Genomic DNA, 22,177 nt, shown 5'->3' on the forward strand with positions numbered 1-22,177 from the left:
ATTTATATGAATGCACTGGATTGCACATACTGTATGCTAATTAATGTCCTAAATGATTAGTGCTTAAGAAAGGTTTTATACATATCCTGTATTTGTGGAAGAAAGTTACAATTCATACTAATTAATTCAGATAACCCAGCCAGCAGCACATAACCATACCAATTTAACTGGCTGTCAGATATGTGAACAAACAGGGTCAGATGTCTAGACCCTAAGATGGCAGATACTATGTACACTGTCAGAGATTAATTCTGGAAGGGAAGTGTTTGTCCTTCATTCATAAGGACAAACCAGATATATTCCAGAGAAGGGAAAGCCAAAGCCAGGTACCTTGCCTTGATGACTGAACTCAGCAAAAAGCACAGCATACGCTTTACCCTGTGGATGCCTGAGTGGAAGTAACTACCTCTTCTGTCCTACTGAGTCTGGAAGAGATTGTTGGAGCAGCACTCCCCTCCTCCAGTATGGGGATACAGTTTGCATCATCCTGAAGATGCTCTCACATGTACTTATAGAAGGAGGCTTCTTGTTGCTGGCAGAAGATGGCAGGAAAGGTTGGAGTTTGGCCAGCCCGTTGAAACTCCTGCAGTTATACTTGGATCAGGTGATTTTCCTGAATCTTTGTCTCAGGAAGTGAGTGAAAAATGTGTTTGGTTGATCCTGTCATACATGGACTGTTTACCTCTCCAGGTTATCAACTCTTTTATTACATGATCAGCTTCCATGACCTGGCCTAAGACGCTTGGGCCAGATTCTAATCTCAGTTACACATTTTCAATACCAGGGTATCTTTAAATCTCCCAAGTTAGGAAGACTGCATCCAGACACTGCCCTCAATTCATGAAAGCATCCCTGTGGAACTTGGCAGATGCAGAAGTGCTGTCTCTGAATCATAGCCATTGTAGCTGGTTTTCTGTTTTCAATCCTAGATAAAATATTGAGTTTGATTTTTTTTTAAAGGGCAAATGCACTTACCTTGTCCAGGTTCATACTGGTTTATTGTCAGCTGATCAGGTTTATGTTTGATATATCCCTGCTTCAAGCACTTCTCCAGAAGCATGCTGCAAATTTCCGGGAGCCCTGTTAGTACAAACAGAAGTATAAACCAGATGTTTTCCTACTCTTTTTTCCTGCTTTTGGTGAAGGAGAAATCTAACAACTGGACAAAATACACAGAAATATGATAAAATACAATAGCCAAAATGGGGCTTGTAAGTCTGTGCACCTCATCAATTACACAGGCAATTTTGTACTCACTATGATGTATGCATGGAAATAGCGGGTCTAATCCTGCAAACCCTCTACGTGTGTAACTTGCACAGACTATGAGGAGTTTTTAGAAGCCCTCCACACTCAAAGGACTGGCAGCACTGGGCCCACTGTTTGCATGCGGAATTTCTATTGTCTGTGAACATAAATAACTGGGTGCCAAATTCAGTGTCACTGAAATCAATGGCAAAATCCCCATTCACCCCAATGGGTGCAGAATTTCACCCAGGTGCATAAGTGCTTTGCACAAAATTAAAGGCTGAGTTAAGACCCTGTCTTAGGGCAGTCCCTGCCTGGAGCACCCTCCTATGCAGGCTGCTGAATGACAGACATGCCTGCCTCAGTTTCCCTCCTGCAGACTCCCCCAAAATAGTCCACAGAATCTTTCTGAGGGCAAATATAGCCCTTGTAGGGTTATCTTATTAAAGAAAGTACAGTCCACATAAATCACAACAAAAGTCCCATTATCATAGTCCAGTTTTCCCCCAGCATAGTCCAAACAGCACATGCAAGACACACCCCTGGCATCTCTCACCACACCCCAGCTCTCCAATGCAGCCCTCTCCTGTCCTTGTATCAGGACAGCCACCAGGCCCTTCCAACCAAAGTGCAATCCCGCTCTTCCCAGCTGGAACCCCGACTGCCTCTCTGCTGGGAGCATCCCTCACACCTCCCAGCCCTCCCATGGTTCCTCTCAGTCTCACTCTCTGGCCCTGGAATGTCAATGGGTAAGCCCCTCTGCTGTTCCCCTGCTGTCAGCCCTCTCCACCCTTAGCTCCAGCAGCCAACTCCCTCTGCTGCTCCTCCTGCCTTCAGCCTTCTCCAGCCTTTTGGCCCTGGCTCTCTGGCTTGGGACTGCCAGCCAGCAAACCCCACTTGCTGCTCTCCTACTTTCAGGTCCCAAACATACAGTCTCCAATTCCTCCCTCTTCCCAGGGATGATCTTGCAGAGAGCTTTCTGCTCCCTGCAGCTTTTCCCACAAACCTCCTCCAGTCTCCTGACAGACTCTCACGAGGACTCTCTCCCTCACTGGGTCTCTTCCTGATCTTTTGTAGCTGCCAGCGCTGCACAAATGGGAGCATCTGCACTGGCACAGGGGAGCTACTTCATTTACTGGGGCCGGCCAACCTATGACAGACCCCTTTGAAAATTTGACCCTTAACATTTAACCCTTAAAGCCTGCTACTGATTCAAATGTTGAATTAAATAAAGCCTCCTAATAAATCTATTGAATTTAAAGTAGTTTATCAGTAATATGCAAAAATGAAACCTTCAGAGAGTTTGCAGTTTGCTACTATACAGGACGAAAACTTAACTGTAAAATTCAATGAAGTACAGCACACTTGAATGTTATGCTAAGAAATATTCCTTTCAGCAATCTGTCAATATTGACGGTTATTACTGCTTTTTGTCTCCAAAACTTGTTCCCTCCGTTTATGTTCATCTCACACACAGACCATTTAACATCTAGCTGGAGGCCACAAAACAGCCAAGACAAATATCAACACTTTTATGATTAAGCACAATTTCAGACAAAATACAATGTAACTTGCATCTGTACGGGGAAACTGTATACATGTCACCTTAAAAACTTGTGTTTAACTTTCAATACAACTGAATTCCATATTTTATTATTTATATAGCTAGGTTGTAGGATGGCTCACTTTATTTTCTCTGACTCATAGCTCTCAGACTCAAAGGACAATTTTTCAGAAAGTTTCCATGATTGAGTTCTGCACAAAGGGGAGTTGTTTTGGAAAGTATAAGGAAAATGCATTCAGCCATTTTCAAGTTATTCAATCTGTTAAAAAATATTTTTAAAAGTATTATATTTTTACCATCTTGAAAACTTGAACATTTTTTTTTACACACACCCTTTTTCCAGTATAAAAATGAATTTGAAATGTTCCTCATATAGCGTTTCTTCAAAAAACGACCGAAATTTAGAAGTTCATAATCCACATTTGGCTAGACCTCAATGAAGAATGGCAGCCATGATTTTTTTTCAAACTTCTTTAAACATACAAAGTTATAAGTGATTAAAAATGGGTTCCATTCATGTACACTAAAATATGATTACTAAGCAACTGATTCAGGAAAGTATCCCTATTCAAGAAGGGTGTTTAAGCATGTCCTTAAATTCCATTGAAGTTAATTGGATTTACACACCTGTTTAAGTGCCTTCCTTAATCAGGGCTTTAGTTACACAACTTCCTGGGACACTACACTGTACTGAAGTTAGGTTCTGTGTGTATCTGTTGGAAAACAGATTTAAAACAAACGCCATTTTAAAATGCCTTTTCATAGGAAAGTTCTCACCTCCAGGCAATGGTTTATCTTTATCTACATTGTTGTTATCATATCGAAACTCATATCCAAAATGCTTTACCCTTCTGTGTTTTAAAGACTTCTGGGCTGTGAAGCAGAAAAAATTAAACAATGTAAAAATATTAAAATATGCACAATATATTTATTTACACAATTTGCTATGCTTGCAGGGTATTTGCCTAATGCCTATTCCATATAATCTCTGTGCATCTCAACAACTATTCAATAGTTGAAAATACTATTATTTATGAACCTCACTCTCAATATACAACTCAACTTTCCCATGTACTAAGAGTGACTAAACAACACAGAGCTTTAGTACCACTTCTCTTTGAAGTCAAAACCCCGATGCTTTTACACATTGTAGCAATCCCACAGACGTCAATGCTTACACATGGGAGCAAGGACTGTAGGTCCCTGGACCTTGTGTTTGTCTCTCTCGGACAACAGTACCAATTTTCTTGAGCCATGGCTGACACTTTGGACAAGCTCATGATATGGACATAATAGGAACTTTCACTTCCTTGCATCATTACACTGCACACTAACTAAAGTCAATATAATGCTTTGTGCTGTGTCAAGGAGTAAAAGCTACTTTGTAATATGGAAGCTAACTGGAAAAAATAACTGGCTTTGTTAAGAAATTTAATTCCACAGAGCTCATTTGAAACTACATGAGCAACTGGGAAGGGAGCTTTGACTTCTCTCTGGTGCTCCAAAAGCTCCAGCTCCCAGGAAGGCTGTCAAATTACAGGTGCTGCATTCTGAGAACAAACTCACTGACTGACCATGCTGTCAGGAAATGACTCTACACTAGCTGCTTCTGGAAGCAGAAGCATAATTCAAATTAACCCATTCATGGGGATCACCTTACACCACATGCCTCTGGTTAATTGTAACTGTATGATATAGAACTCAATTTTAAAAGGACTAAATATACAGAATGATTTTAAGGAATAAATTATCCAAGATGCAGACTTCTTGCAGAAATTAAATTCAACAAAAGGACAATTTGCAGGTATTTTTCAAGGTCTCACTTTCTGTGGTTCTACTAACCATTTTGAATGACTTCATTTTCTGTCCAATCAATACTTTCCAACATTTTTTGTTCTTCTTCAGGAGACACGAGCTCTTCAACCATCATCAGGCCTGGAGGCAGGCTAATAGGTATAATGTCCTCCCAATGCACTATGGGTATAAAAATAAAACAGTGCTACTGCTTATGGAAAATGATCCACTTGTGTTCTTTTATCAATAATGATAAACCCCAGATTGATCATCATCTGAACTAATTATCCTCCTTGGTAGCATAAAACAGGATCAGAATCCAAGTTCTGTGCTATACAACCCAATTCTCAAATCTCACTGTGTAGGACCCGAGAGACTTAGGCTAGGTCTACACTACAGCGGGGTTCCGACCTAAGATACGCAACTTCAGCTACGTGAATACCGTAGCTGAAGTTGCGTATTTTAGGTCGGCTTACCTGGTGGTGAGGACGGGGGAAAGCCGACCGCTGCCGCGCTGCCGCCGACTCCGCTGCCGCCTCTTGCCGAGGTGGATTTCCGGAGTCGACGGCAGAGCGATCAGGGATCGATTTTACCGCGTCTTCACGAGACGCGGTAAGTCGATCCCCGATAAACCGATTGCTACCCGCCGGATCGGCGGGTAGTGAAGACGTAGCCTTAGTGTTTTCCACTCTCAAAAAATATCTGATTTGTCTGTTAAAATAAAGGTCAAAACTTTCCCATGCATTTCAGGGGAGATTCTACTTGGATTCAATTTTATTTTGCCAGGACTCAGGATTTGTCACTGCTTGTGATTGACAAGCATAGAGTACAGTGAAGAAAGTATGTCTGAATGCTATATGCTGTTTCTTAAATGTAAGAAATGATATAAAATGAAGATGGCCATTTGTAGCTCTCCAACCAGATGTGATGAAATGTTCACTGCAACACCTATCTTGATAGAAAATGACTTACGTAACAGGCTCCCAACTTGCAGCCCTATGAATTATTATTGAAAATGATCTGTACTATGGTAGAGTTTAGGGGCCAAGATCAGGACCTCATTGTGCTAAGTGCTCTACAAACACAAAGAGACGGAGTTCACAATCTAAATGGGCGAGTGTTATTGTTCCTGTTTTACAGATGAGAAACTAAGGCGCAGAGAGATTAAGTGACTTGGCCAAGGTCACACAGGAAGTCCGTAGAATGGGAATTGACCTCAGACCTCCTAAGTCCCAACCTATTGTCTTCACCACAAAGACCATCCTTCCTCTCCAGCAACAAACGGTTTGGCTCCAAGCTACCAGAGAGACCATCTCTCTCCCCACCTTATACGACCACATGTGCTCATGGAGGTGTTCCAGCTGCAGCCTCCTAGCATTAAACAAGAAGGAGCTGCTAGCAGGACATTTTCTGTGAAGGGTCTTTAGTTCTGGCATTCACTCCATGCCTCAGACTACAAGAGACCAGATTTCAGGGTATGCTGCAAGACCCCTCTTTTTTCCCTAGACTTTGGTTCATGAGGAAAGTAGATTATTGCTCCTATTATTGTTTGATCCTTTTGGGCAATTAATTTTGCTTTTCAGGTTCCTGGAAAAGCTGACCCTTATATTTGATATATGTATTTATTCATCTATTTTATTTAGCCATATAAAGTATTGTTGCAAGCATCCACAGACTGCTCTAAGTGCCATATAATAAAATAAAAGACAAAAACCAGGAATGATTCACCAAACACAGTTCAAAAATATAAGGTGAATTTCTGATCCCATTGAAGTCCATGACAAAACTTCCATTGACTCTCATGGGGCCAGAATTCTATCCACAATTCCACTATAACATGCAACTGAAAAGCAAAGGAAGAAAAGTGATGCTTTATGGGATAGCAGAATATTGATACCTTTTTCCACAAAGTTAACATACAGAGTAACATTTTGGTCGGAGTCCTCCAGTGTTATCTCTTTCCCATTGAGAGTGTCATAGGCTTTCTTGGCTTCTTCTGTCGATCCATATTTCACAACTGAATAGGGTTTATTTGGAGGCATTAAGAGTGCTTCCACCAATCCACATTCCTCTACTAGCCTGAGCAGCTGGTGTCTATTCACACCATTACCCAGACCTCCATTGGCAACGACCAAGTTCTAATTTAAAAAAATTAAAAATAGACATGTTAGCGGTCACCACTGATTTGTTTACCTGAAAATAGCATTTCACAAACACAAGTGTCATAAAGAGAAATGAAGCTATTATCTCTAAATCGGTCTGTGGTTATTCTGTTTGATATACCAAAGGAAATGTTTATATTTCAATTAGTCTGCGGGTATTTGAAGCCCAGAGCACATTAGTACAGCACACACTTAAGGGAAAGGCTTTTACAGAACAAGAGCATTCAAGCTCGGAGAGAAATAACATGCCCATGTTTGTGTGTGCAGACACCACAACTGTGCCTGCAAACCGGTATCTGTGCGGGGGGGGGGGGGGGGTGTCTACACATTTACAGTACCTGGATAACATGTGCTTTGCACATGCCCTGAACATTCTTGTCCCTCAGCTACACAATTTATTTGTATTTGCAGATTCCATAGCTAACAGTTGGCTGTAAGTGTCCTGCAATACCTTTGAAAGGGTGGAACAAAAATAAATCCCATTGTATTAACTGTATCTGCCTGATTTTTTTCATGACAGCCAAGTGTTATGGCTCCCACAAATGAACTCAGAGAAAATTGAGCTTAGCAGCCCATTTCTAAACACCTCCAATAATTTTTTTTGAAGGAGTGGCCTCTAACATCATCCTCAATATTTTTCTCTTTACTCTCTTCTGCAAGGAAGGGTAACCCTTTCCTCTGTCTGAGGAGAGTCTGATGCATTCATTAGCATAGCCCACTAGTGCTATTCTTTCATTGGGCCAGGGGAGGAAGGTCACTTGAAAGCAATATGAGGTATCCCTCATGCCCCATTTTAGGGACCAACCATGCAACCAGTGCTGAGCAGAATCAGCCCTGAGCAGGATCAGCTCAGAATCCAACTTCAGATCCCCTTCAGGGTACTTCTCTGAGTTGATGCTAGCTTGCTGGGGATGCCCCATAATGCTACAAGTAAAGAGATACTGGACATCCTGATGAAAGAACGGAATCACCCAGGGGGCCTGCTACACAATACAAAATACAGCTTTAGGGCCCCAGTTCATCCTCCAAACACTTATGCACGGGAGTAGTCTCAATGGGACAATTCGCCATCACCGATGTGACAATGTCTCAGTGCAGCTACACTCGGGGTATGGCCACACTGCAATGCAAGCCTGGGCTCAGACACAGGCTTGAGCCCAAACCCCTCTTCCATTTACACACAATCCTGTCGTACTCAGGCCCAGGCCCCAGGACCTTGCAGGATGAGACGATTTGAGCCTAGGTCCCACTGGCACTCGGGTCCAAACGCCATCGTTTTGCATTTGTGGATGCAGCTCAGGCTGAGAGTTAGCCAATACTATCCCACAAACCCATGGGACACTGTTCTTTGTCCTCTCTATCCCAAGAGTAGCCAATTGACCCCTCAGGAAATGGAAGTAACCCCACTTGTACAGCCAGGCAGCGTTTAACCCTTCCCCTTTATTCTGACCACTGAGCTACAGAGTAAACCTTCTCCCGCGTTAGGTACGGCCATCAACCAGAAGTCATCTTTTGCCAAGCGTGCTGCTTCCTGGTCCCAAGAGCACATATGTGAGGGGAGGTCTAGGTTGGATATTAGGAAACGCTATTTCACTAGGAGGGTGGTGAAGCACTGGAATGGGTTACCTAGGGAGGTGGTGGAATCTCCATCCTTAGAGGTTTTAAGGCCTGGCTTGACAAAGCCCTGGCTGGGATGATTTAATTGGAGTTGGTCCTGCTTTGAGCAGGGGGGTTGGATTAGATGATCTCCTGAGGTCTCGTCCAACCCTAATCTTCTATGATTCTGTTAATATGCCCCATTCACTGTGTACAGTGGCAATATCCTCCCCCCACACACATTTCGTTGTGTGCTGTGACAATACATCATTTACTGTAAATATTGATGTACAAAAACATTCCTAAACATGCTGTTCTCTCTCTTCCATTGGTCCGTGCAAATCCATAATGTGGGAGCACAGAGCATCCCTGATTTGTGTTACCTGGGTGCATCCTGCTGTCACAGGTGCACTTTCTGGCTGAGTGCACTGGTTCGGCAATCCATCACTGCCATAGCTCCATTGAGGGGCAAAGAGCTCACCTTTGGCTTCACACAGATTGTGAAGAGCACAGCAAGCCACAGTGATGCAGACAGCATTGATGACACTGGAATCCAAACAGGTCTGTTGATAGTGCCAGTGGGATTTCAGTCTGCCAAACGCACATTCAACCACCATTCTGCACCCACTCAGAGTGTGATTAACCCTTCTTTTGTCAGGCCCCGAGATCAGGATACAGTTTCATAAGCCAAGGTAAAAGGGATTACGTGGGGACAGTAACTCCATTTATGACAATATCCTTTGGTGGAAATAGAATCCCAGCCTGTCCATGAAGGTAGACTCCTGCCCAGCAGAAAACCCTGGTATCATGATCCCTCCTTCCAGTGCAGCTCACATTGGTGTCCATAAATCAGCCTCTGTGGTCCACAAGGGCAAGCGTAATAGCAGAGTAGTGCCCTTTATGTACTCATTTGCTCCCTGAGTGCCACGAGTCCCATCAACGGCTCTGATGCAGTTTGGAAAGCTCATTCTCTCAAAACCAGCAATTACTTCACAAATATAGTTTCTGCCCACCCCAGCTGGGTAAATCACACGCCTGATCATCTCAGAAGCCTACATCACCACTTTACCCACATTTGACTTTCCAACACCAAATTGGTTAGCAATAGACCTGTAGCAGTCTGAGGTAGCCAGCTTCCAGACAGTGATAGTGTCAGGGTTCCTTCCCCACTCTGAACTCTGGGGTACAGATGTGGGGACCCGCATGAAAGACCCCCTAAGCTTATTTGTACCAGCTTAGGTTAAAATTTTTTCCAAGGCACAAGTTCCACCTTGTCCTTGAACAGTATGCTGCCACCACCAAGTAATTTAGACAAAGAATCAGGCAAAGGACCACTTGGAGTCCTATTCCCCCAAAATATTCCCCCAAGCCCTACACCCCCTTTCCTGGGGAAGGCTTGAGAATAATATCCTCACCAATTGGTACAGGTGAACACAGACCCAAACCCTTGGATCTTAAGAACAATGAAAAATCAATCAGGTTCTTAAAAGAAGAATTTATTTAAAGATAAAAGAATCACCTCTGTAAAATCAGGATGGAAGATAACTTTACAGGGTAAGAAAAGATTCAAAAACACAGAGGATTTCCCCTCTAGGCAAAACTTTAAAGTTACAAAAAAACCAGGAATAAATCTTCCTCTTAGCATAGGGAAAATTCACAAGCTAAAACAAAAGACGCTCTAACGCATTTCCTTGCTATTACTTACTATTTCTGTAATATTAGATGTATCATTTCAGTGGGAGCTGGATTACTTGCTTGGTCTCTCCCTTTGTCTCCGGAGAGAACACCCACACAACACAAAACAAAGCCTCCTTCCCCCCGCTCCCCCCGATTTGAAAGTATCTTCTTTCCCCATTGGTCCTTCTGGTCAGGTGCCAACCAGGTTATCTGAGCTTCTTAACCCTTTACATGTAAGGAGGGATTTTATGCTACCCTTAGCTGTATGTTTATGACAGATAGCAATCCACTTCTGGATCAATATGGTCACCCGCACAGAGGTCTCATGCTGCTGGAGGGACAGGACAAGCTGCTCACAAAGCTCCAGAAATGTAGCTCTCTTCACGCAAAAGTTCTGACCCCATTGCTGGCCATTCCACGTCTGCATAACGATGGGATCCCACCAATCTGCGCTTGAAATCCTACTCCAGTAGCACCGGTCTACACAGAGGGCATCAGCAACTATACTGAGAGTCGCGAGTTGTACCAGCCAGTTCCATTCTTCTGTATCTGTATCGTCGTCCTCCTCTTGCTCCGTCATTAGCTCCATCAGGTGCTTTCGGAGGGTCACAAAACATTGCTGAAATGTGCACCAGCATCTCATGGAAGCTCTGCCTGTTTCCTGACACAGAAGTGAAAGCCCAAGCAAAAGAAGTTCTTCAAATGGTGACTCTTCCATGCTGCTGGCTCCAGTTGCTGGAAGCATGCAGGCCAAAACGACGGCTTGGCAGGCTGTGTTGGCAGGCTGTGACAACTTCCTGTGATGTGCGGGGTGGACAGTCAAGTTTTCCAATGCTGCACCATGAACCAAGGGCTAGAGCGGCCACATTTTGGGAGGACGCTAGGTAGTTTGGCATATGGTTGGTTGGACTCGGGTCTGCATACTGCAGTATGGATACTGGTGCCCCAGTGTGGGGCCCTGACTCAAAATTTCTTAACCTAAGGTTACCAATGAGCATGGACACTCAAGCCCCTGAGCTTTCAAACCCAGGGTCTGCAGACTCAAATCCCACTAACTCTGGGCTTGCATTGCAGTGTAGACATATGCTCAGCTGCCCCAGCATTGCTTTACGGTGCACTGGAGCCAGGGCTCTCTTCAAGCACTAATGCCTCAGCACAGATGGATTCCCTCAATCACAGGCTTCCCACAAAGTCCCTGTCTCCTCCATGCCATCAGGTTCATCACAAAAAGAGGCAGCCTCAAAATGGAGCTGATAGAGGGGCTTCTGAGACTCCTTCATATGCCAATTTCTCTCTCTCTCTTTCTGGGGTGGAAGAGAGAGGGCCATCCCCACTGTTTATTTAGGTTCACTCAAGTAAGGGGGAATCACCTTTTGAGTGTTTAATTTTAGAATTTCAAAAGTGGCTGATATGCAGTGTTGTAGCTGTGTCGGCCCCAGGATATTAGAGAGACTAGATGAGGAAATATCTTTTATTTTGTTGGTGAGAGAAACAAGCTTTTGAGCTACACAGAGCTCTTCATCAGGTCTGGGAAAGGTACTCTGAGCATGGCAGCTAAACACAAGGTGGAACAGATAGTTTGGCATAAGCAATTAGCACATATTCTAAGGGACCATTCAAGGTGAAGTGGCCCATTAACATCCCTATAGTAATAGGCCAAAAAGGGAGGGTTAGTGGGTTACAGATTGTCATAACAAGACATAAATCCAATGTCTTTATTAAGACCATGATTTTTAGTGTCTAGCAAAGTTATGAATTTAAACTCCCAGATTCATCTTTTGAAAGTGTTGGGCAGGTTCCCTTTGAGGATGAGGACTGATAGGTCGACATAATTTTGTAGCGTAGACATGCCCTCTCTCAGGAAAATGATAAAAGACAAAAACACCACATCACCTGTGGGTGAACACTTTTCACAAAGCCATCACTCTATATCTTATCTATCAGTCCCCATCCTGTGTAGCTTGAAAGCTTGTCTCTCTCACCAACAGAAGTTGGTCCAATAAAAGATATTACCTCACCCACCTTGTCTCTAAAACTGGCTGATGTCCGAAGAGTTATCAGAATGTGTGTGTGTTGGGGGAGTGTGGTTGTTTCGCTAGTGGAACTAAACAAAATATGACACCCCCCCAAAAGGGGGGGGCATTTATAAATATTTCCCCTGCAAAAGATAGTACATATTTTGCAAAAATTACAGACAAGGTCCAATTGTCTTCTGAATAGTTATTTTGCCACGTTTGGATAGTAAATCAATCATTTCAGTTTGAAACAGAGGGATTTTAGTCCTACTTTAAGGGCAAATTAAATGCAACTTTAAGTATGGAGTCAATATCGATGCCTTCATATAATTAGCAAGCATATTCTGTTATTGCCCTAAAATGGCATATCTGTGTTTCACACATTGTTTCTTCTCAACATCTTTCCCAGAATGAGGCAGCCAATCTTTTTCTAAAAGCATTTCTATAAATGCTCTATTACCTTTTCTGAAAGCAGATCCTAAAAAGTTTTGTTGTTTCAAATTATAGTGTCTAATTCTTCCAAATGAGAGAAAATTGGCTTGAAAATGGGAAGGAAAGATTTAATAAATGGAAAAGGATGACAGTACTCTTAAAATCTGAACAAGGAGTGCTAGGTGACATGTCTGAGAAACTACTGAGAGATATTTCTATTATGAAGTCTCAGGACAGTGTCAGTACTTCTATAAAAAAAAAAAAAATCACATTTTCCAGAGATTTACAATGCAATCATAAAAGAAATTTTTCTGGCTTGAAACCTAGCAAACAAAATCTCAGTGAAGAGTGAATTTCAGGAAAGTCTCTTCATTACCTAATCTGTGTATTGTCGCTGGACCACAACGTTCAGAGGATTTTCAAAGTCTCTGTGTTAAATTCAGCTACAAATTCTGACTATTATTACTGTATTATTTTTATTTGGATTGCTGTAACACCTACAAGCCCCAGCCACAGATCAGGAGTCCACTGCGCTAGTGCTGTAAAAACACAGAACAAAAAGATAGTCCCTTCCCCAAAGAATTGGCCATCTGCACTAGGTTTTCAAATCATTATTTACCTACATCCTCACATGGCTTTAAATCTCAGTGTAAACCAGGCCCAACAACTTGCCTTAAAACAACTGCCAAGGTTGCAATGGCAACCATAAGACTAGAATGAGGAAGAGTCCTGAGACAGACCAGGCAAGACATGGGACAACAGTTTACATAAGAGAAGCTGAAGTGAGATTTCTAGTGAGTATTGGATTAGTGTTAGAAAAGATTTCTAGGAGAGGGGTTTAATAGGGAGTTTGAAGGAGAGAGATTGGGCTTTGTGGAGAAGCATGGAGGGAAGAATAATGAAGGCACAAAAATGAAAGCAGAGGAGACAAAGAAAGCAATATGGGAAAAGGAATGGGTGGCTCTAACATGTATATTAATTGATGAAGGTAACAAATTTTATTAGTAACATAATTACAGCTATCAGAACTTTTCCCAGCCACATGAACAATCCTCTCAGCCTAAAAGACCTGGTCCAAAGACCATTAAAGTCACTGGGAGTTTCTCCATGGACAAAGAGCTTTGACCAAAGCCCAAAGTGCAGTTCTACTTTGGAATCAATGTGAAACAATCAACATGGAGTCTCACTGCCTTTTTTACAGTCACTTTTCAGAACAGAACTGCACGTTAGCCAATATATAGGTGAGGCTAGGATATGCGTATGCTGTGCATTCAGGCTCACATAACAACAATTAGAGCTTCAAGTCACCTGGGTGGTGTGAGATACACACTCGATGCCCTCATGCCTCATTAAAGTGTTTCTGGCCTTGATCTGTTTCCTCAATAATTTCTTCTCAGATTTATTCCGTTTCAGATTGTTTTGACCGGTGCTGTCCATTTCTGCACTGGAGATTCGGAAAGACAAGGCCACAGCAGAAGGGAGAAAATGTTCAAGATTCCTTTAAAAAAAAAAAAAAAAAATCCTGAATGTCATTTATTCATAGGCCATTTTAAAATATTTTTTAAAGAGCCACAGACAACATAAAACTCCTATGTAAAAAATCCATTATTTCTATTACTAATAACACCTCTGTTCTAATCCCACCTCTAATACAAATCCCTCACAGATCTTGGGGGAGTGTCCCATTTTTTTCCCCCATTTGAAAAATGGAGAACAAAACTCACCTACTTCACACTGCTCCGGTGAGATTATTCACCTCCCTCACAAGTCCTTTTTAAGGTAGGAATGGGGAACTTCATTTAGTTCACAATTTTACAAATCTTACAATTTGGGGGAGAGGATCACAAAATTAACTTGAATGCAAAAACTGTTTTTCCCCCTTCAATTCATCCCCATGGGATTTTTTTCCTGTGGGGTGATTCATGCAAAATAAAGGGCAACCTATGCTACATATTAAGGAAGAAAACATTCCAAACCAGCTAGGCTGCTATGAGGGGAGTCCTATGATGCCAGATTTTTTTTCCATTTGTGTTTAATCTCTTCCCTATTCTGTTCCTTTATTCACAAGTTTATGGCATTAGTTTTTCACCCTACCTGCTCCTCCACTATGGTTTTCATCCTGTTATTTCAGTTGGTTTCACCCCCTTCTCCAATATCTCCGGAGTGGAACAAGAACCCACAAATGTCCAAATCTGAGTTGAACTTCCATCCTTGCAATGTTTGAGTGGGATTGAAATCAAACACCTATACAACACAGCTCTCCGAAACCAGGCCCCGTCACTGAAAGGAATGAAACAGCTGTGCACTGTAAATTCAATATGACATTCAATAGAATGTGTCAAAAATCTTCCATTCAAACTGTTTTTCGACAGAAAATAAGGCTTTCGACGAAGGGCTTGTCTACACTGGCAATTTACAGTGCTGCAACTTGCTCTCTCAGGGGTGTGAAAAAACACCCCCTTGAGCGCAGCAAGTTTCAGTGCTGTAAAGCACCAGTGTAGACAGTGCACCAGCGCTGGGAGCTAGCCTCTCGTGGAGGTGGGTTTTTTAAGAGCCGTGACCACACAAGCCACATTAAAGCGCAGCCGTGGCAGCACTTTAGCGTTGCCAGTGTTGACTAGCCCTAACCAAATCTTTTCACAAAAAGCATCAGCTTTCCAGAGAAAATGTTTATATTGTGTTAAAAGAAACATGGAAATTTTCAATTAAAATGAAACAATCCGTATAATGGTAACATTTTGTCAATCAACTTTCTACTTAATACATTTTTAAAAGCTGACTCACTCCCGACCCTTTCCCTGTTTATGTTGTATCTTCTTACCCTTCCTGGCTTCATATCACATTTTCTTTCCTATCACAGATCATGCTGTATCTTTTCCGGCACTGTCCTTGGTTTCTGCCTCCTTTTCCTTTCTGTCTCCTTCCACCTCTTTCAAACTCTCAGGGTGAAATTCTGGCCACACTGAAGTCAATGCACAACTCCCGCTGACTACAGCAGGGCCAGGATTTTGCCCTCTCTTTCCCTACAGTGTGTTCTCTACCTCTTGCCCTATATTTTCTGTCTCTCCTATCTTCTCCCACTTCTTTCTGACAGCACTGGCTAGACAGATGAGCTATGACTGTCCCTCTTCCCCTTTTCCTCCTTCTCCCATTCCTTTACTCCTGCTAACCCTTTCCCACCTGTCAGCCCCCTGCCCCAAACTGTAGAAAATCTGTGTCAGTCACCACTATATTTAGCTATTTGTGTCTCACCCCATCCTCAATGCTTCATCTGTTTGTGTATCTCTTAGATTATAAACTCTCCAGAGGAAAACTGTCTCCCAACCTGTGTTTGTAGAGCACCCTGCACAATGGGGCTCCAATCCTCATTGGAACTTAAGGGGCCAACCATGGTATAAATGATAAATAAACAAACAAACAAACAGGAAAGGTTCCTACATTACACAGGCAAGTGGATCTTTTGCCCTGGAGCTCACCCATTCCAGATTGTGAGTGCATGTGCATAAAGGACTTTGAAGAGGAAAGGTCGAGTGTGTGTGCGTTCTGTGATGTTAATGACATTTTATATCACTAAAAATGAACTTTCAAAAAATAAAATGTTTTAATGCAAAACAAGACCTACCAATGAAATACAAAAAATCTTTTCAAACTCTTCACATCCATATGTAAAAATGCAATCAGTACTAATCTCTACAGCAGGGTGTGACGTTACACTCCATATTCTTCTTAGAAATAGTGTTATAATATGAATATGGCATAACTAAGATATGTTTTATGCAAGATGGGTCATGTGAGATATCATTGGAAAGGATATGATTTGCTGAATGTATTTATCCAATTTGTATGCATGTATCATTTCTGTATCAAGAGCTAGGAATATTAACTATGTAACAATTACAACTGTGTTTTCACCTGGGAAATGCCCACCAGACAGTCGGCAAAGAGTCTGGATGAGCCATTAAGGAGAATGATAGAACTTTGAAAATGCTAATCTCACTCCTTCCTGAGAAGTTTACTGGGATGCTGCATTGACACAGCAGGGTCAGGTGACCATGTCACCTGCTACTGGACAATGTCTTGTCGGTACTTTTCCACTGTAGGGAGATGGGGATCAAACAAAGGATTCCCACCTTAAGTAAATCCTTTTTAAGGCTGGGGAAAGGGTTAATCTTGACTCTCCTCCATGGCCGGCCCAGGAAAGAAAACTGCTAAAAACACCTGGAGGGAAAGGCAGGGTTGAGTGCAGGCTGAGACGGGTCCAGTCTGTAAAGGGAACTAACTGGAAGCTACAGAAACTCTGCAACTTGCCTAAAACAACACTGAGGGTGAGAAATTACATTTTGTAACCTGTTTTTTGAGTGTATTAAGCCTAGTTTGCATGTTTTGTTTTATTCGCTCAGTAATCTGCTTTGTTTTATTTACTATCCCTTATAATCAGTTAAAAAATACTTTTTGTAGTTAATAAACTTATTTCTTGTTTATAACATAACCCAGTTTCTGTAATTCATATCTGGGGGAGCAAGAAGTTGTGCATATCCCTCTCCACATTGCGGGAGAGGGCGATTTTTATGAGCTTGCACTGTGCAGATTTTTCTGTATAGCGCAAGACAATATTATTTTGGGTTTACTCCCCAAAGGGGGTGTGCACGTGAGTGCTGACTAAATCCCCGAGCTGATTCTTCCCACACAGAGCTGATTTCAGTCTGTGTCTGCAGCTGGGTGTGGCCTTACCTGTGTGTGTGCTAGAGAAGGCTTGAGGGCCTGGCACAGCAAAGACAGGGTGAGGAAGCCCAAGCTGGTGGAACGGGCAGAACCAGTGGGACCCCAGCACATCAGGTGGCATCCGGGACAAGAGAGTCCAACCCGTCACACGGGGTTCTCAAACTTCATTGCACCTCGACCCCGTTCTGACAACAAAGTTACTACACGCCCCAGGAGGGGGGCGAAGACTGAGCCCCGCTGCTTCAGGTGTGGGTGGAGTTTGGACTTCAGCTTCAGCCCTGAGTCCCAGCAAGTCTAATACTGGCCACCCCTATTAAAATGGGGTCCCAACCCACCTTGGGGTCCCAACCCACAGTTTGAGAGCCGCTGCTCTAGCGCCAGTGTAACAACCATTAAAACTAGTCTGGGTCTTTGCCCTGCTCTAGTGGCTGACACAAAGAGGTTTATAAACTAACTACTGCCTAAGCTAATTGGCCTGATACAGTAGCTCAGGCCTTAAAGACTCATCCTTGTAAATCCACAGGGCCAGGGTTCAATCCCACAATAAAATCATTGGACCAGCAGACCTCCTATGAAAAGACAACAAGATTTCTTAGGTGGTACTCATGAGCATGTCTTGAGGACAAGAGGCACTGCTCAAATGATGCAGTATTAGCATCCTGGCATACAAATCTGTGCCCAGGTAGTCACCAAATATAAGACTATAGATGCAACCACTCAAATTTGCTATCTGAGAACATATTATAAAAAAAAAATTAAATGATGGTCAAATGAAACATCATTTGTGTAACTGATACAACTTTGCATTGTACATTATACTTGAAATGGTTTATTTGATTTTTTTTAGTAGATGCAAATATATTAATGTAATTGTTATAAAGCACTAAAGAAGCAGACAGGGATAATAATTATATATTTCTTGTGGCTGCTGCAATGCTACTGTCATAAAATACACACAACTATGCCCCAAAAGGGAAATGTTTAAGGGGAACTATAATTAATAAAAAATGGAAATAACAAATTTGGAACCCTGAAATGAAACAGCGCTGAAGAAATTCCTTTAAAAAAATAATTTTCTCTCTTTTCCTCCCCCCTTCTTTAACCTTAAGGTGAATTAAAATGCTTGTGAAAAGAAATGAATTGCCAGCACTGGAAAGTGATGTCCTCTATCAATAGAACAAGTTCCAGCAGGGACAGCAGCAACAACTCTGTTCTGAAAATGTGTTTCAACTGATTACTAGTAGGGTTGAGGGGGATAGGAGAATTTCCATGCCCATTCAGTCTTTGACCTCTTTGCCAAGTAGTGTCAGAAAGTTGTGGGCTCAGTCCACAGCAGTGTCCCTTGAAGGGCGATCACACTTGCCTATGAAGACTGCAAGTTCAGAATACTTTTCTTATCTGAATAGACTGTAGTTGAAAACAAAACAATGAAACAACTGGAGCATAGCAATGCCTGTAATGTGTGTTTCAGAATACAAGAAAACAGGGAAACTCATACCTGCTTAAACAAAAAGTGCAGTGAATTTAGTTTTCACTTGGGAGAGGAGAACACAGAGAAAAATATAAGAACAAAGTTAAAACTCCTGTTTATCTTTGTAAGAAGACATTTTGAGAAATCCGTTACACAATTTTCCTTAAAGACTTGAAACTAGATCTCTTTTACTGCAGGAGCTATTACTTGTAACTGGCGGGTAACATTATAACAAGATACACCTCTACCTCGATATAACGTTGTCCTCGGGGGCCAAAAAGTCTTACTGTGTTATAGGTGAAAGCGCGTTATACTGAACTTGCTTTGATCCACCGGAGTGCGCAGCCCCCCCACCCCCCGGCCCGGTGCACTGCTTTACCGCGTTATATCCAAATTCGTGTTATATCGGGTAGCGTTATATCGAGGTAGAAGTGTAGTGGGGAAAAAGTCTCTGACAAAAAGAGACAAAGATAAGTTAGATGAGCGCACACATAAGAAATGAAAAAGTCCCTTTTGTTGAAATGGGCATCTATTTATAGCAAGGATTTTGGCCTGATTCACTAATCAATCACTTCAGGATTTGAATATCAAAGGCAAACACAGGCTGGGATTTAAGAACAATGGTATGGAGGACTCTATATAGGAAAGCTTGCACACTGTCTGCCTGCACATATTGGGACTGATTCTCCACTGTCTTGTACATTACATATCCATTTAAGGCTCAGTTCTATGTCTATTGAAAACAATGACAAAGCTCCCATTAACTTTAATGGTGCAAAATCAAGCCCTTAGACCTGTGCACGGTGAGTGAAAAACTCTATCATTCCTATTTTGTAACATTTTTTTACCCACTTTGTACACATCAAAATTACCATAAAAGGTACAAGGCAATGGAGAATCAGACCCATTATTACCAACCTTAACTCATTTGCATTGAAAAACAACCCCTCAAAATGCATCGAAATTAAAACAAAAACACAGGCACAATCATGCTCTACTGGCAGTTTTAGTTGTGAATATAATGATCCATATCATGCCACACTGAAATTCATGGAAAGAGTTAATGGAGAGTTTTGCTTAACAATGGAGAACCTGGACTGGCCCCATATGTTTTAGGAGCAATTTCTGAACAGAACAGCGAGATCAATTTAGATTGTAGTTTGGCATGCTAGTTACCAGCAGATGGAGCACTATGCCCAGTTATAAAGTGACTGGAAAAGGAAGACAGGAAAAGGGTGGGAAGCAGGGCTTAATTTGTAATGCAAGAGGTGCTGGGGCTCAAGCCATTTTTTTACATTCATAACTTCTGCAGCAAGCCCAGAGGTGCTGGGGCGCAGCCCTGGCAAGCTGTGGCACAAATTAAACCCTGGTGGGAAGGGAAACAGAAAAATGAAGTGACTTGCCCTAAATAATGCAGAGATCAGTGGCACAGCATGAACTAGAACACGTCTCCACCCTCTCAGTCCTGTGCACTATGCACTGGCCCATGCTGCCAACAGCGACTTTCTTGTACAGCACAGGTGTACATGTGTGCACACAATCCCCTTGCCGAGGAAAGCTTACATTATAGAAAGGGTTTAGGTATTTTCCATGTGCATGTACCTGGGTAGCCTTATACATCAGCCTATGTAAACAAGTACTTACCACAGGAGTGGGGCAGAGCAACATAAAACCCTGGGAGAGTCCTCCTGACACACAGGGGTTCCCAGTGGCAGCATGGCAAGGCTGATCAGAATTGCACTCTGCCACGAGGGGGTTAAGAGACGAATTGTCTCCTAAAGCCCCCGTTATCCATGTCACTGACGGGCCCCGAACCGGCTGCTGTCAGAGCAAATTCAGCCAAAGAGTGACCCCTCCCCAAAGGAGTAGTTCCTTGCAGCACAGACCCTGAGCTCCAGCCCAGCCCATCCTCGGGACTGGATTTGACAACAAGCCATTACTCCTGATCACGTTAACACAGTGACTACCATGGGCCACGTTCACCCCTGGCCCGATGCCACTGAAGCCAGCCGCGTCCGCCCAGCTTTGAGCGTGGCCCCCGGAGCTCAGCTGTGACTCGTTCAGCCGCTGGAAGTGGCAGAGGAAACAATGCACATTACCTTGCTGGAGGCCGCCATTCTGGGGAACCCTGGACTACAACTCCCATGAGCCTCGCTGCCTACAGCTCCCATCATGTCTGTGGCAGCAGCTTCCCTTCCCTGTTAACCCTCTAGTCCCCATGTAGCTGTGTGGTCTCATCATCTCCTGCGCGTGCTCACCCTGCAGCATCCCTGAGGCAGTGCAGTCTCACCCTCCCGCAGTGACGTGGGTGAGGCAGGTTTTACTGCCTGCCTACACCAGGGGTTCTCAGCCTTTTTCTTTCTGCAGCCCCCCAACATGCTATAAAACCTCCACGGCCTGCCTGTGCCACAACAGCTGTTTTTCTGCATACATTCTGCAATAGATTAAAAGCCAGAGCTGGAGTTAGGGGGTAGCAAGCAGGGCAATTGCCCAGTGCCCCATGCCACAGGGGCACCTGCGAAGCTAAGTTGCTCTGGCTTTGGCTCCAGCCCCATGCAGCAGGGTTCGAGCTTCAGCCCCGCATGGTGGGGCTCAGGCTCTGGCATTCTTTCCTGGGCCCCAGCGACTCTTAACGCTGGCTCTGCTCTCTGGTTTATTTTGGCGGACCCCTTGAAACCTGCTTGTGACCCCCGCAGGGGGCCTCGGACCCCTGCTTGAGAACCACTGGCCTACACAAGTGGTTTTCAACCTTTTTTCATTTGTGGACCCTAAAAAATTTCAAATGGAGGTGCAGTCCCCTTTGGAAATTGTAGACATAGTCTGTGGACCCCCAGGCATCTGCGGACCACAGGTTGAAAAAACCACTGGCCTACCCCTTAGCCTTTAGATCTATGGCTCAGAAGCTGAACACCTAAGAGTGCAGGTTGGATTTCTAACGGGAAGAGTCTTCTGTTTTTCCCCAGAGAAAACCAAATATACTTCCTACTAGGTTCTGAATCGTAGTTTTACTTTCCTTCCTCTGATTGCAAATATTAATTCTTATTTTGAGCATGCATTCCTCACTGATTTGGATAGCATCCATAAACTGAGAGAGGCAGGGACAGAAAATTCTGTATCTTTGCACACAGAAACTAGGATTTTTTCCTCTTCATTGTCTATGGCATCTAGACACCAAGGTGGTAGGTGCCTTAGAGATGGTAATTATATAAATCCCCAAACACAGTATTTTCTTAGAGACTAACAAATTTATTAGAGCATAAGCTTTCATGGGCTACAGCCAGGGCCGGCTCCAGGCACCAGGCACCCAAGCTGGTGCTTGGGGCGGCACCTGGAGGGGGGCGGCGCGACGCTCCGGCCGCCGGGGAGCGCGGGGCCACAGCCGGGCTCGCCGCCCCCCCCGCCCTCGCCCTCGCCCTGGCCGCCGGGGGGAGAGCCGAGCCCCCGCTGGGGCTCGCGACCCTGCCCCCGGCGCTCTGGCCGCCGGGGTCGGGGGGAG

General features: G+C 43.5%; 1 protein-coding gene across 3 annotated transcripts in view; it reads right to left on the bottom strand.

The window, feature by feature from the left end:
* Positions 1–20,797, bottom strand: part of ALKBH8 (alkB homolog 8, tRNA methyltransferase) — an 80,822-nt gene extending 60,025 nt beyond the window's left edge. Inside the window, exons 1-6 of one of the 3 annotated variants that reach the window (XM_026653418.1) lie at positions 20,781–20,797; positions 13,797–13,986; positions 6,504–6,744; positions 4,655–4,786; positions 3,590–3,685; positions 976–1,080 (exon numbers count right to left, since the gene is read on the bottom strand). In XM_026653418.1, coding sequence (XP_026509203.1) covers positions 976–1,080; positions 3,590–3,685; positions 4,655–4,786; positions 6,504–6,744; positions 13,797–13,925 — 703 coding nt within the window. In that variant the 5' untranslated portion in view covers positions 13,926–13,986; positions 20,781–20,797. Of the gene's footprint in view, positions 1–975; positions 1,081–3,589; positions 3,686–4,654; positions 4,787–6,503; positions 6,745–13,796; positions 13,987–14,582; positions 14,754–20,325; positions 20,400–20,780 lie in introns of those variants that run through there. The other 2 variants (XM_026653417.1, XM_024217170.2) reach the window with 2 other exon arrangements.
* Positions 20,798–22,177: the final 1,380 nt, after the last annotated feature.

This window comes from Terrapene carolina, unplaced genomic scaffold (genome assembly GCF_002925995.2).
Source record: "Terrapene carolina triunguis isolate 2854851 unplaced genomic scaffold, T_m_triunguis-2.0 Scaffold138, whole genome shotgun sequence".
In the NCBI taxonomy this organism is placed as follows: Eukaryota; Metazoa; Chordata; order Testudines; family Emydidae; genus Terrapene; species Terrapene triunguis.